This window comes from Trachemys scripta, chromosome 24 (assembly GCF_013100865.1).
Source record: "Trachemys scripta elegans isolate TJP31775 chromosome 24, CAS_Tse_1.0, whole genome shotgun sequence".
Taxonomy (NCBI): Eukaryota; Metazoa; Chordata; order Testudines; family Emydidae; genus Trachemys; species Trachemys scripta.
The window spans coordinates 14555435-14569317 of record NC_048321.1 but is presented as its reverse complement, the minus strand read 5'-3'; the positions used below and the strand labels follow the sequence as shown (position 1 = coordinate 14569317).

The following is a 13883-nucleotide window of genomic DNA, read 5'->3' as shown; positions in this document are numbered from 1 at the left end:
GGATGCATGTCTAGGCACAGGTACTGCAAGCCCCCTGAGTGCATTGCCTCCTCGCTCCTGGGACAGGTGGGTTGGAACAAAACATAGAATCGTACAATCTCAGGGATGGACGGGACCTCAGGAAGGATCTAGTCCAACCCCCTGCTCAAAGCAGGGCCAATCCCCAGACAGATTTTTGCCTGGATCCGTAAGTGGCCCCCACAAGGATTGAACTCCCAACCCTGGGTTCAGGAGGCCAACGCTCAAACCACTGAGCTATCCCTGCCCCCTGCACCACGTGATCTGCTCTGATGTGACTTCACCTCTGCGCCACCAGGGGGAGGAACAGGGCAAGGCGCATGCGCACTAGCAGCAGCCGGGGCGCATGCGCCGCGATCGGGCGGGGACCAGGCGAAAGAGGCGCGAAGGAAGCACGCACGCGCGCCGCGTCTCGGGCTGGATCGGGCGCTGCGCACGCGCACAATCCCTCGCCGGGCAACGGCGCCTGCGCAGAGCGGCTCGGAGGACCGGGCGAACATAGAGCGGGCGGCGCAGAGCGGTTCCACTTCCGGCGGGCGCCAGAGTTTTGTTTCCGGGGGGCGGGCGGGCAGCGCTGGCGCCCGGCGGCGGAGCGCGGGGATGCCGGAGATCGGGATCCGCCATGTGGTGTCCGCGAGCAGCGCCGACCCGGTGCGGGGCAGACCATTCCCGAGGGGGGCGGGCTGGGAGAGACCATTCCGGGGGGTCAGGTCTGGGTCGGCGAGACTACGACGGGACGGGAGAGACCATTCTCTGCCCGGGGGAGGGGGCGGGAGAGACCATTCGGGGCGGGGGGGAGAACTGAGTGGGGGAGACCATTCCCTGCCCGGGGGAGAGGCGGGACGGGAGAGACCATTCCCCATGGGGGTGCGGGAGGACTGAGTGGGGGAGACCATTCCCTGCGGGGGGGGGGGGGAGGGGGGGAGCCCACCCCCGGGGGGGCCCCCCCCCCCGCCGGCCCGGCCCCGCCCCCCCCCCCCCCCCCCCCCGGGCGCCCCGGGGGGGGGCCCCCCCCCCCCCCCCCCCCCCCCGTGGAGCCAGGACTCCTGGGTTCTCTTCCTGGAGGAGGGGGGGGCAAGGGGGAGCCAGGACTCCTGGGTTCTCTCCCTGGAGGGTGGAGGGTGGGGGGGTGTAGTGGTTGTAGCAGGAGGGGGACGGGGGGCCTGAACTCCTGGGTTCCCGGAGTGGGTTGGAAGTGGGCCCTGGGTGGGTGCCGCATCCCCGGCCCCTGACTCTCCCCCCTGTTGCCCGCGGCAGTTCGAGAAGGAGGAGCGGATCCACAGCATCGATGTGGGCAACGAGGGCTCGGCCTTCGTGGAGGTGCTGGCCGGCAGCTCCGCCTCGCCCAGCGAGCAGGACTATGAGGTGAGGGGGAGGAAGCCGCGCGTGCTGGGCTTTGGGGAGCTCCTGGGTCTTGGGGGGGGGGGGCAGAGGGGTGGCCCTGGTTCAGTGAGCCCTGTGAGGTGGGGCCCAGCGGAGCGACTCCAGGGGGAGTCACCCTTAGGACTGAGGCAGCGACAGGATTGGGGTGGGAGGGTGTCAGGGGTTTACGGAGGCTTCTCTAACCCCAGGCTTCCTGCCCCCCCTCCTCCCCCCAGGTGCTGCTGGTCACCTCGTCCTTCATGTCGCCCTCGGAGAGCAAGGCCGGCACCAACCTCAACCGAGTCCGGATGTTCGGCCCGGACAAGCTGGTGAAGGCAGCAGCCGAGAAGAAATGGGACCGGGTGAAAATTGTCTGCACCCAGCCCTACACCAAGGTGGGACCCCTCCCGACCCTGGGACCCTCCTCCGCAGTGCAGCCTGGTCTGGGGACCCCTCGCATACTGGCCGGGCAGGGGTGGAAGGGATTACACGTGGGTGAGTGAAAGCGGGCAATGCAGAACAGTGGTGAGTGCGTGATCCGCTGGCAGTGCCCCCTGCTCAAGTCAGGTGGGTGCGAGGTTCCCCAGGGTACAGCTGCGTCCTCTTGGTAAAGTCACCCCGTGCTGAGTGACAGGAATGTTCTCCTAGCCACTCCTGAATGACACCCAGGGCAGCATCCGCAAATCCTTAGTCCCGGCCTTGTCCCTCAGAAATGTGCGTCTTGTACTGCTCAGCCCCCTCTCGGCCAGCCCGAGCGCGTAGAAATCCCGTCAAAGGAAAGGTATTGGGCACCAGCCAAGGGGAGGGTCCCGAACACTCAGTCCAAACACGCTGCTTTGGATGGAACCAGCAGAGACGTTTATTAACTGCAGAAAGCTCGATTCTCATTGATTGCAAGTGATAAGGCATAAACACGGAAGTGAATCCCTAATTTACCCAACTAAGTGAAGTGAAAAGCAAAAGGGATTTTTCTCACCAAAAGCTTGTAGTAGATTTCACAGGCTGGATTTCCTTTCAGCCTGGGACACCCCTCACTTGGTTCAGTGTCCTTCCAGTGAATATACTGATGGCATGAGCAAAGACGTGAGGTAGAAGCCACTGTTTTTCATTCCTTTACCCCTCTCTCCCTGACTATTACCCCTCACTTTGTGTATGTGACGCTTGAACTGTCTTTGGGGTGAAATGTACATTTCTTATTCATGCCTTCCCCCTGCCAGAGAATGCCTGCCTGCACAGCTGAGAGTTTCTTAACACCTGGTGGGGTATAGGTCTGTCCTTTGTTGTCTCTGAAAAGCTAGTCGGTGGGCGTGCCCCAGAATCATAACATATTTTAGTAACATCATATAGTAAAAGCCCATAGCTTTACACACAGTGTTGTTACATACATTTTAGCAGGATAATGATGTTCAGCGGATTATGAGTTTTCAAGTGATATCTCACTAGGCAGACTTTGTATCAAATGTGTCATAACCTTATAAAAGTGGTGAACGTGGGGTGCAGGGTGTGTCAGTGGGGGGAGTGAGGTCTAATGGTTAGACCAGGGAAGGGGGTGCTGGGAGCCAGGATTCCTGGGTTCTCTCCCCAGCACTGCCAATGGGTCACTTTCTTTCTGGCTGATCTCTCCGTAGACCCTGGCATATGGGCTGTCCTTTGTGAAGTTCCACTCGCAGCCCGAAAACAACGAAACCCAATCAAAATCTGCCTCCCCGGTGAGTAACAGCTTTGCCGGTGCCCCTCAATCCCGACCCACAGCCCCTGCTAGCCCAGCCATGGGCTCCCTCTTTCCCCCCTCAGCTCTGCCAGTGCCCCTCACTCCTGACCCGCAGCCCCTGTTAGCCCAGCCCTGTGCATCTCTCTCCGTACAGAAGGTGACCAAGCTGGGCCAATTTAAGGTGAAGGACGAGGACAGCAGTTCTGCCTCAATGAGGCCCGGGGCCCTGTTCTTCAGCCGAGCTAGCAAACCGCTTCTCACGCCGCCCAGAGGTACCACGAACCCGGGGGGCGGGGGCAAGACTCCTGGGTTCTCTGCCCGGCTCTGGGAGGGGAGTGGGGCCTGGTGGGTTAAAGCAGGGGGGGCTGGGCGCCAGGACTCCTGGGTTCTCTGCCCGGCTCTGGGAGGGGAGTGGGGTCTAGTGGTTAGAGCAGGGGGGCTGGGAGCCAGGACTCCTGGGTTCTCTGCCCGGCTCTGGGAGGGGGGTGGGGCCTGGTGGGTTAAAGCAGGGGGGGCTGGGCGCCAGGACTCCTGGGTTCTCTGCCTGGCTCTGGGAGGGGAGTGGGGTCTAGTGGTGAGTCTGTCTAGGTTACCCAGAGATGCCGGTTTCCAGAGGCTGTCCCCTGCCCTCTGTGGTGCGTCCGGTTAGCTCTAGCTCCACGTGCTGCTGCGATTTGTGGCTGCGACGTCTCTTGTCCGCTCTCCCATGCAGCCCCGCAGACGGAGGAACCATCCCCCAGCTACGCCGTCTCCACCCTCCAGGCCAGCACACCCGGCGCCTCCTCCCCCTCCCCCTCCGCCACAGAGAAACCCGCCGCCAGGACCTCCCCCAGCCGCGCTGCGGCCTCCCCCAAGGTACAGTCCTCTCGGCTGGGCGCGGCCGCTCCCTCGCAGTGGCGGGGGCTGTCGGAACCCGGGGGCCAGGTCCGGTGGCAAAGAGGGTGGGGGCAGGTTAGTAGGAGCCGCGAAAACAAGGAACGGCTTGATAATCCCGCCGCAGAGCAAGTGACGCCTGGTGCTCGACCCGTTTGGTTTAACCCAGGAACGGCTCCGGGGAGCCGCAATCCTTGTCTGTCTATTCACCAGGGAGGGGGATGAACCGCTGGAACACGTCCCCGAGGGGCGCAGGGGGTTCTCGGTCCTAGGAATGATTCAGGGGCCGGTCTCTGGCCTGGGCTGTCAGGGGGTCAGGAGCAGGCTGACGGGCATAGCTTGCTTTGCTGGACTGGGAATGATGTTGTCTATATGAACCCCGGTATCCGGGCCAGAGCCCATCGCTGGGGACTGCATTCTGGTACCCACAATCCGCTGCATTGCAGATGTGCTTGGGTACGGGGTTCACCTTCCCTTTTCGTCTTAAAGCGCCCGCATCTCAGCCCCAGTGAGGGAACTCTGAGAAACAGCCCCCCCAGAGGTGGCTGCGTTCAGGAATCCAGTGCACATCATACCGGATATTTACCTTTCGCTTCTGACCCACTTCTCTTCCCCCTCAGGATCCGGCTCCCACCAAGAGGAAGTTTGAGTTCAGCAAGGAGAACTCGGCGCCCCCCTCTGCTCGGAAACCTGACGCTGAGGCCCCCCACCTCCCGCAGCCAGCCCCCAAGAAGGCCAAAGGTGAGAGGGGACTCCTGGGTTCTCTCCCCGGCTCTGTGCATATTACACAGTGTGACTGATCAAGGTCTGTCGCTACGTTACGGGCCAGAGAAAGGTGGGGGGGTACAGTGTAAGTCATTCGGCCGGGCATTCTAGTTGGCTCAGGTGTCCCAGTAGGCGGGTATTATCGCTAACCCCCCTATTGTCCTCCCCCAGCCCCAGAGCCGCCCCCCCGCAGGCCGCCAGCCCCCAAGAAGCAGCCGAAGGAGCCGTCGCCGGAGGGGGCGGGGGAGGATTTTCATCGCCTCCTGCAGGGGACGGTCTTCGTGCTGAGCGGCTTCCAGAACCCCTTCCGCTCCGAGCTGCGGGACAAGGCGCTGGAGATGGGCGCCAAGTACCGGCCCGACTGGACTCCTGACAGCACCCACCTCATGTAGGTACCGCCGGCTCCCTGCCCCCGCCCGGCTGGTACCACCCAACAGCACCCGCCTCACGTAGGTACCGCCGGCTCCCTGCCCCCGCCTGGCTGGTACCACCCGGCCAGCCCGACTGGACCCCTGACAGCACCCGCCTCACGTAGGTACCGCTGGCTCTCTGCCCCTGCCCGGCCAGCCCGACTGGACCCCTGACAGCACCCGCCTCACATAGGGACACCCCCAGCAGCCGGCCCCAATTCCCTACCCAGCTGGCCCCCAGCCACCCCCGCCCACCTGCTGCCACCCAGCCAGCCAAACTGGACTCCCGACAGCACCCACCTTATGTGGGCCCCGACCTTCTGCCAGTGCAGCCGGTACTTCCCAGCCTGATTAACCCTGCCTAATTCCGGCCCAGTGCATCCTGGGAAACCCAAGGCGCACTGAGACACCAGGAGGAGAGCATGGGTGGACCTTCCCAACTGTGTGTTGTGCAAGGAACCCAGGAGTCCTGGCGCCCAGCCCTCCCCCACCCCGTCTAACCACTAGACCCAACTCCCCTCCCAGGAGTCCTGATGCCTTGACCTACCCCTCCTGTCTCCAAACGGCTGTGTGTGGGGGCAGTGCTTGGCCCTCTCTGATCTCCCTTCTGCTTCTCTCCCCCTAGCTGCGCCTTCGCCAACACCCCCAAGTACAGCCAGGTGAAGGGGCGCGGGGGCACCATCGTGCGCAAAGAGTGGGTGTTGGACTGCCACCAGGCCCGGCGGCGCCTGCCCTGCAAACGGTGAGGGCGGGGGGCACCCCACGTCCAGTGGGGCTGGGGGGGCCATCCAGGAGGTATCAGCAATGGCTGAGGCTCAGGGGGGTTATATGCTATCAGAGGTCAGATGGGGAGCTAGACCGGTAGAGGGGGTGCTGGGGGTCATTCATGGGGGGCAATCAGTGATGGCTGGAGGCCAGGGGGTTCAGTCCTGTTGTGGGAGTCTGGTGGGGGGACTGCAGGGGGATGGGGGGCTCCAGGGGGTTCACTCAGTTCGGGGGTAACCGAGGGGGTGTACCCTGGCAGGTACCTAATGGATGGGCCACCCGCCTCGGGCAGCGAGGAAGAGGAGAGCGAGGAAGAGCCGCCCGCCCGGACCCGCAAGACCCCCTCCCCCCGACAGGTAGGGGGCGTCAGGTGGGGCGGGGAGTGGGCTGGGGCTGGGAGCCAGGACTCCTGGGTTCTCTCCCAGCCCTGGGAGAGGAGTGGGGTCTAGTGCTTAGAGCAGGGGGGCTGGGAGCCAGGACTCCTGGGTTCTCTCCCCGGCTCTGGGGGTGGGGTGGGGTCTAGCTCCCCAAGCCCCTGCCCCCATGACACCACCTCGCCCAGACCCCCCCTCGGACCTTTCTCTTGCAGAGAGCCGGGCTACCCAGCTCCAACCACCAGGGCAAGGCACCTGCCAGGGCCCAGCCGCCTCTGTGTGAGTCCTCAGGGGAGGAGACAGAGCCCGGCACATCCTGGGCCAACGCCGGCAACTCGCAGGCCGGGGGGGAGAGCTCCCCGGCCTCCACGGACAGCGGGGAGCCCGCAGGTAGGGAGAGAACCCAGGAGTCCTGGCTCCCTGCCCCGGGAGGTATCCCCCAATGCCGTGGGGTGGCTGGGACTGATTTCCTGTGCTGTTCTCCAGGGGCGAGAGACCGCGGGGAGGGCGACTCCGGCGACACGGACGACGAGCTGAGGAGGTGGGTACAGCAGAGTGTGGCCACGGGTGAGTTGGGAGCCATGGGGGCTGATCCAGCGAGGGAGTGGGGACAGGAGGGATGGAAAAAGGGCCCCAGGGGCAGATCCTCCCCCCACGTGTGCTCATTCTGGGGCGGGACTCCTGGGTTCTCTCCCCAGCTCAGGGGAGTGGGGTGTAGTGGTTAGAGCGGGGGGCTGGGAGCCAGCACTCCTGGGTTCTATCACTGGCTTGGGGGGAGCGGGGGGGGGGAGAAGGTAGGGAAGAGGAGGGGGAGTTGAGGGAGGGGTGTGCCCCCCAGCTGACCCACGGTCCCCGATGCAGGGTGGAGGAGGAGCACCGCAAGAAGCAGCAAGCGGGTCGGGAGGCAAATCCGGACCCCGACGACGACCCCTACGGCGGCTCCACAGACGAGAACACGGATGTGGAGGAGGAGCCGGATCAGCCCATCCCGGAGCTGCCTGGTATGTGGAGTGGGACATGGGGACTCTGGCTTCCATCCGGCCCCATGGCAGGAACTGGCTTTCTCAGGGGGCGAGGAGTGGGGCACGGGGCCTATCTCTCTAGTGGGTGTGATTCTGAGTAGAACACATGAAGATTTTTAATATCCTGTGGCAGTGAGTCCCACAGGTGAACACGGTACGAGTCTGACAGGGAGACGCCCAAGCGGTTTTGTAGCGTCCAGCTCTTTACGTTAACCTTTTCCTCCTCTGCAGATTTCTTCGTGGGCAAACGCTTTTTCCTGTATGGAGATTTCCCCTCCCAGGAACGACGCCTCCTGAATCGCTACATCACGGCGTTCAACGGGTGAGGGGCGGGCCACGGGGGCCTCAGGCCGTCACAGCAGCTGGTCCCTCCACTGGATGCAAACCCAGGAGTCCGGGTCAAATTCCATTGGGTGTGGGTTTAGCTCCCGAACTCCCCTTTGTAGTTATGAAATTCTCCCTCACTGCTGTCCTAAGCGTGATCTGCTGCTGGGAGGTTGTTAACCAGCCTCCGCGCCCCACCCCAGAGACAGCTGCATCTCTGTGCCAGACACATAGCTGTGTTCAGCGAGCAATTCTTTTATAATCGATGGACGTATGGGCTGGGGGAGCAGGGGCTGTGGTTCAGGAGTGAGGGGCATGGGAAGACCTGGGTGGGGGCTGTGGGTCGGGAGCGAGGGGCGGGGGCAGGGCGGGGGGGGGGGGGGGGAGCTGTGGGTCAGAAGCGACGGGTTCTCACTGATGCTGCCGTTCTGCTCCCAGGGAGGTGGAGGGCTACATGAGCGAGCGGGTGAACTACGTCATCACGGCCCAGGAGTGGGATGACACCTTCGAGGAGGTGAGAGGGCTCCCCCTGCTCTACCCCTGCACCCCAATAGCCCCCCCCAATGGATGAGGTACACGTGTCCTCCCCTGGAGCAGGCAGGGGGCTGGCTGGCTCCGTGGGGACAGAGAATGGGACACTGGGCCTTTAAACTGTTTATGGCATTTGGGTTTTTAATGCAGGGCGTAGACTAGAGTCTTTGGAGCCAGGACTCCTGGGTTCTGTCCCTAATTGGGAGGGGAGTGGGGTCTACTGGCTGGGAGCCAGGACTCCTGGGGTCTCTCCCCAGCTCCAGGAGGGGAGTGGGGTCTAGTGGCTCAGAGCAGGGGGGCTGGGAGCCAGGTCTCCTGGGTTCTCTCCCCGGCTCTGGGAGTGGAGTGGGGTCTGGTGGTTAGGACAGTGGGGGTTGGGAACCAGGACTCCTGGGTTCTCTCCCCGGCTCTGAGAGGGGGAGTGGGGGTCTAGGGGCTCAGAACAGGGGGGCNGGTTCTCTCCCTGGCTCTGAGAGGGGGAGTGGGGGTCTAGGGGCTCAGAACAGGGGGGCTGATCAGATGCTGTCCTGGTGCTCTGTTCTCACTGCCCTGCCTTCGCCCCCCGCAGGCTCTGAACGACAACGCCAACCTCTCCTTCGTCCGCCCTCGCTGGATCTACACCTGCAACGAGCGTCAGCGACTCATCCCGCACCAGCCGTACGTGGTGGTGCCGCGAGCGTAGGGCGGCGCTCGGGGATCCCGCTGGCGCAGGGTGGCACGGACTCAGTGGGGCTGGCAGCTCTCCTGTGTACAGACGAGACGCTGGGTGGGGGCGGTTTTAGCTGTTCTCGGTCCCTGCCTCGGCCTCCTGTTCGCGTCAATGTCAACAGCAGGGGCTGAGCTGGGCTGTGCCGGGGCAGGGCCGCCCCGAACGTACCCACCTCCCCTGGCCAGACTCCCTGTTCCCCTCGATGTACCCCCCCAATCTTCCCTCCTGGCTCCTCTACCCCCTTTTCCGCCAGCGCTGTCATTTCGACCTGTCGGGTTAAGCCTGGATTGAGTCTGTGTGCGGACGCCCCCAAAGGGATTTGAACCCAGCTTCTCGCTGTTCGCCCGCCCTACGAATACATCCCTTCGAACCGGTGTCCAGTCCCCTTCGCCCGCGCGGGCTTTCTCTCCCCCCCCCCCCCCCGTGTCCAGTCCCCTTCGCCCGCGCGGGCTTCTCCCGCCCCCGTGTCCAGTCCCCTTCGCCCGCGTCAGTTCCCTTTTCAGTTAAACCCACCTGGCGTCTGCCGGCCGGAGTCTGTGACTGGAGGTGGAGAGCCCGAGGGGCTGGGTTAGATGCTAAACCCCAGAGCATTTACAAACCCAAAGCAAATGCAGGAAACCTTCCGTCCCTGCCTGACCGCCCCAGGGACGGTGCAGCCGGGGGCCGCTTTGCACCGTGAACTTCCACGGAGCCGCAGGGCGGGTGAGTTCAGGTCTTTGCATTTGCTCTGGGCAAGGAAATTAAGCTGGGTAGTTTCCTTCCCTCTCCCCCTGGTCAGTTTCAGTCCTGTCTGGATGGTTTCCCTTTCTCCTGCCCTAGAGCTGCTGTTTGTATTTGTGGGGTGGGGGGGCGGGGGGGGAGGAAGCTCTTTTATACAGAATTTTCTTTGAGCGAAATAAACCGCTTTCGGGTGAAGCTTGGTTTAAAAACCCCCTTTAATGGGGGTGGGTCTGGTCTCGCTGCACCCCTGGCCTGGGCCCCACATGGAATTCAGGCTACAAGTCCTGGGCCCCGCTCCTCCCACCGCAGCCGAGGAGTGGCCCTGGGGGGCGTCTGCCCCCCAGGTTTCTTTGAAAGGGCCCCACATTGTCCTTCGAAAGGAGACGTGCTGCTGCTGAGCCCCCCAGCTCTGTGCCCACAGCCCCCAGAGCTGCGTGGGGAGCGGGAGTGGCCCTGCTGCCATGAAATCGAACACTGCCCCCGTCAGTGGTTCTGGGAGCAGCCTCTGTTTGGAAGCTCTGGGCACTTCAGGCATGTGATCAGCGGCGGCGTCGCGCTGTCTGGCCTGAATGGGGCTGGAGCGACTGCTGCCCCCCATGCACGCTCCATCCCCTCGGCGGCCCCGGGTCTGCGCAACCCCCATCTCCAGCTGTGGAGTCCTAACCCGTCCATCCCCCTCTGAGCTCTAGCTGGGGATGGGGGTCTCCGCCCGTTCGGATCTGGCCTGGGCAGGGAATCGAGCCGGGGAACTTTCTTCCCAGCTCTGGTCCGTGCCCCGCGGTGCTTTCCTGACTCAGGCCAGCCAGGGGGAGAACAGATGTGCAGGGGGGTCCTGAGCCGGAGCCCAGCTCAGCTGCTCCCCACACCACCTGGGGGGCCTGTCCTTTGCTGCAGTGTCTCTTTCCTAATTAAACCTGTTAACGAGCCCAGGTGTGGCCCCCTTGTGTTGATCTGACCCCACACCTGCCAGCGAGCGGCAGAGATGAAGCAGGGGGGCTGAGAGAGACCGGGAGGTGGGTCCAGGGACAGAGGCGGGAGGGGCACTGGAAGAGCTTGGGGGGGAAGGGAGCCCAGCGCTGGGATAGCAAAGGGCTGCGGGTTGGAATTGCGGGGCACTCGGACCTGGGTGGGGGGCTGTTCAGCTGGAGTCTGGAACCTCGAGGAGGGGTTGGGGGAGTTCAAGACTCCCCGGGTGGTGATGTGTGTAAGATTTGGGGGGGGGCAGTCAGCCCCTCCAGCAGAGGATGGACAGACGGGGACAGTTGTTACTACTTTTGTTTAGATTTCGGGTACCAAGGTACCATTTGTACCAAGAAAATAAAATGAGTGAATTTCTCTCCCCCCCCCACCCTCGCCCTGTCCTCCCCATGGGGTGTATGTGGGGAGGGTTCCACACACAAGACACTGGAAGAAGCTTCTATAAATGGATCAACCCTGCCTGTGCCCGGGTGGGGGGGGAAGCTGGGTCCCTCAGAACAAAGGGTACCTGAGCCTTGCATCCCCAGCCCCAGGGGGATGGAAATTCGGGCCGGGAGGGGGGCTGATGCTTAGATGGTGAGCGCTGGGGGGCCAGGAGTGTCTCGGTGTTTGTGCAGCGCCTGGCGTGATGGGGTCCTCACTCCTACCCTGATACACCAATAATAGACCGGGCTGAGCACAATGGGGTCCTGGGCTGGGGCCACAGAAGTAACAGAGGTCAGAAGTGCTGCCCAGGTCTCCTTGGTCCCGCCTCCCCCCACCAATCTGCCTCTTTCACCACAAGATGTGGGGGGAAATATGTCTTGATCCAAAGAAGCATCCAGGTGTGGGAGTGGGGCGCTAGCTTTGAGGGGCCCTTTCCCCTCTAGGGTTTGGGCTGGATCACAGCCCTGTACCAGTGATTTACCCCCCTCAAGGCTGATTTAGTTTTGACTCTGTTGTTTAGTATTTTCTCGCTCTCAATTCTTGTAGCAAATTGGTCAAATTTCACCTACAACATTTTAAAAATTAAAATCTGGGTAAAGTTATTTTTGTTACTTAACTTTTTTTTTGTAACCTGCTACAGAAATTTCCCAGTCCACAATTTATCTTTGTTTCTTTTCCGTCACATTCTTTCATCTGATTAATTTTACTGAGCAACTATCGATTTGTACCCAACACATTGTCACCTGGTTATAATAATCGGTAACTGATCATTGATAATCTATCATCCAAGATCTGTTGAGAGTATAGCAATAATTAATACTTATTAATATTAACTAATGGTTCATGTATAATTAGGCTTGACAATTTGAGTTTTAGAATTTTTGATGTCAATTTTTTATTTAAAGCATTTTACATTTTCCCCCCTGATTTAAATGTTCACTGCTGCGGGAAGTTACGGGGCAGTCACACAACAGGGCAGGTCGGACAATAATTATTTGATGACTAAACGTGAAAGCTTTCTACCCGTTCCAACACTCCTTGTCGACATGGACAAGGCAAATACCCTGAACTCCAGCTCCGCTCTGTGCCCCAGCAGCGCTGGTCTCACGTCGCCCATCTGGACATTTCGATGATCGTCGATAGGAAGCTTTTTCCATCGGTTTGCGTGGGTGAAGTTGACTTTTATCGATGTTTACTGAGAAAAACTGATCCTTTCCAAGGCGAGGTGTAACCAGACTCGTCACTGTTCATTAAACGTGCAATCTGGGCTGTACAACAAAATATTAATAATTAACACAACCAATCAGTCATTTATGTCTTTGCAAAGGCTTACGGCCAGCGGCCAACCTGACGCCAGCCCCCACAGCAGGAAAATGGGGAACTCTGCAAGGATCTTAGAAGCAGAGCAGGAAAGGGGCCGAGTACATAAAGAAAGGTGAGGCGTGATCCGTGGGAGGAGGCTCGCCCGCACAGTGCCAAGCCAGAACTAGGAGTCGGTAATCGGGCCTGCAGCGGGTATGGCTCCGAACGCTGGGGATGGAGGAAGCGACTGGGGTAGATCGTGCAGAGAGTGGGAGTAAACCCATTCAACTGGACCCTGGGAGTAACAAGGCCGAACCGTGCTCGGAACAAACGAATTCGGGGAAGGATGAAGCTGGCACCGATTCTAGAACTGTGGAGGAGATCCAGCTTGGATGATTTGACCAGGGGGGAAGAAGATTGGAAGAACAGCCAGGAAACGGGGGATTTACGTTAGCTGTGGCGGGTAAAAGCCGGGTTAGAAGAGGCCCAACGCTAGCTGGGGTTTGGTGAACAGCAGCGTCTCAGGAACTGCTCCAAGACAGATGGGAATGGAGACCAGCCAGCCCCAGAGAGACAGGCTGAAGGCGAGGAGAAGAATCAAGCGTTTATCATCTAATAGAAAGTACGATGGGTGGTTAATACAGAGTGAGTATACCAGTGCTAATTTACAATTAACGATCGATAATTACTAATCATTAAGACTGATTTAGTCATGGAATCCGTGACTTCCAGCCACCTCCGTGACTTCAGCCTGCGGTGGTCGGAAGCTGTGGGGTCCCCCGCTGCCCGTGGGGCCAGAGAGCTATGGGGTACCTCCACTGCCTCTGGTGGCCCCTGCAGCTCCCGGCTGCAGCGGGGAAACCCCTGAGCCGTGGGTGGCAGGGGTACCCCGCAGCCCCGGTGCAGCTGCCCCGCATCGGGCGGTGTGGGCCACACCAATCCCCATTTTGTCTGGGATATTTTTAGTAAAAGTCAGGGACAGGTCACGGGCAAAAAAGGAAAATTCACGGAAGCCGTGACCTGTCCCTGACTTTTACTAAAATTAGTAACAAAAGCTTACCTTAATAGTAGGGCTATCATTTAGAACATAAAGTATTTTAATATATAATATATAGTCCCGAATTTCTAATACTTAATAAATAATGACGAATTTCTCATTTATAATATAAAGTAGTGTTAATATATAGTCCCTAATTTATAATACTAATTTATCATTTATGATATAAAGTGTTATAAATGATAAATAGTAGTTATCATTTAGTTATGCTAATTTGTTAATTATTATAAAAATTGTATATTAACATATGTTATACAATCTTTAATTTATAATAATTACTAATAATGTATTTATAATATAAATTATTGTTCAATCTCTCATTTAAAATATTAATAATTATATCATTTATAAGTATTACCATATTGTTGAGTATCAGAAGGGTAGCCGTGTTAGTCTGAATCTGTAAAAAGCAACAGAGGGTCCTGTGGCACCTTTGAGACTAACAGAAGTATTGGGAGCATAAGCTTTCGTGGGTAAGAACCTCACTTCTTCAGATGCAAGTAATGGTCCATTACTTAAGTGAGGTTCTTACCCAC

The 13883-nt window shown here is 59.6% G+C and overlaps 1 protein-coding gene across 2 annotated transcripts; it reads left to right on the top strand.

Annotated features, from left to right (window-relative positions):
• Positions 1 to 551: 551 nt before the first annotated feature.
• On the top strand, positions 552 to 9292 carry XRCC1 (X-ray repair cross complementing 1). 2 transcript variants are annotated; one of them, XM_034756655.1, is made up of 16 exons: positions 552 to 669; positions 1276 to 1383; positions 1617 to 1775; positions 3009 to 3089; positions 3246 to 3363; positions 3804 to 3946; positions 4585 to 4705; positions 4901 to 5117; positions 5765 to 5881; positions 6164 to 6260; positions 6494 to 6668; positions 6765 to 6819; positions 7140 to 7279; positions 7532 to 7622; positions 8063 to 8138; positions 8724 to 9292. In XM_034756655.1, the coding sequence occupies exons 1-16, from the start codon at positions 619 to 621 to the stop codon at positions 8835 to 8837; spliced, it is 1863 nt and encodes a 620-aa protein (XP_034612546.1). In that variant the 5' UTR covers positions 552 to 618; the 3' UTR covers positions 8838 to 9292. The 2 variants fall into 2 exon arrangements, with proteins under 2 accessions (XP_034612546.1, XP_034612545.1); XM_034756654.1 differs by lacking the exons at positions 552 to 669; positions 1276 to 1383; positions 1617 to 1775 and adding an exon at positions 1888 to 2463.
• Positions 9293 to 13883: the final 4591 nt, after the last annotated feature.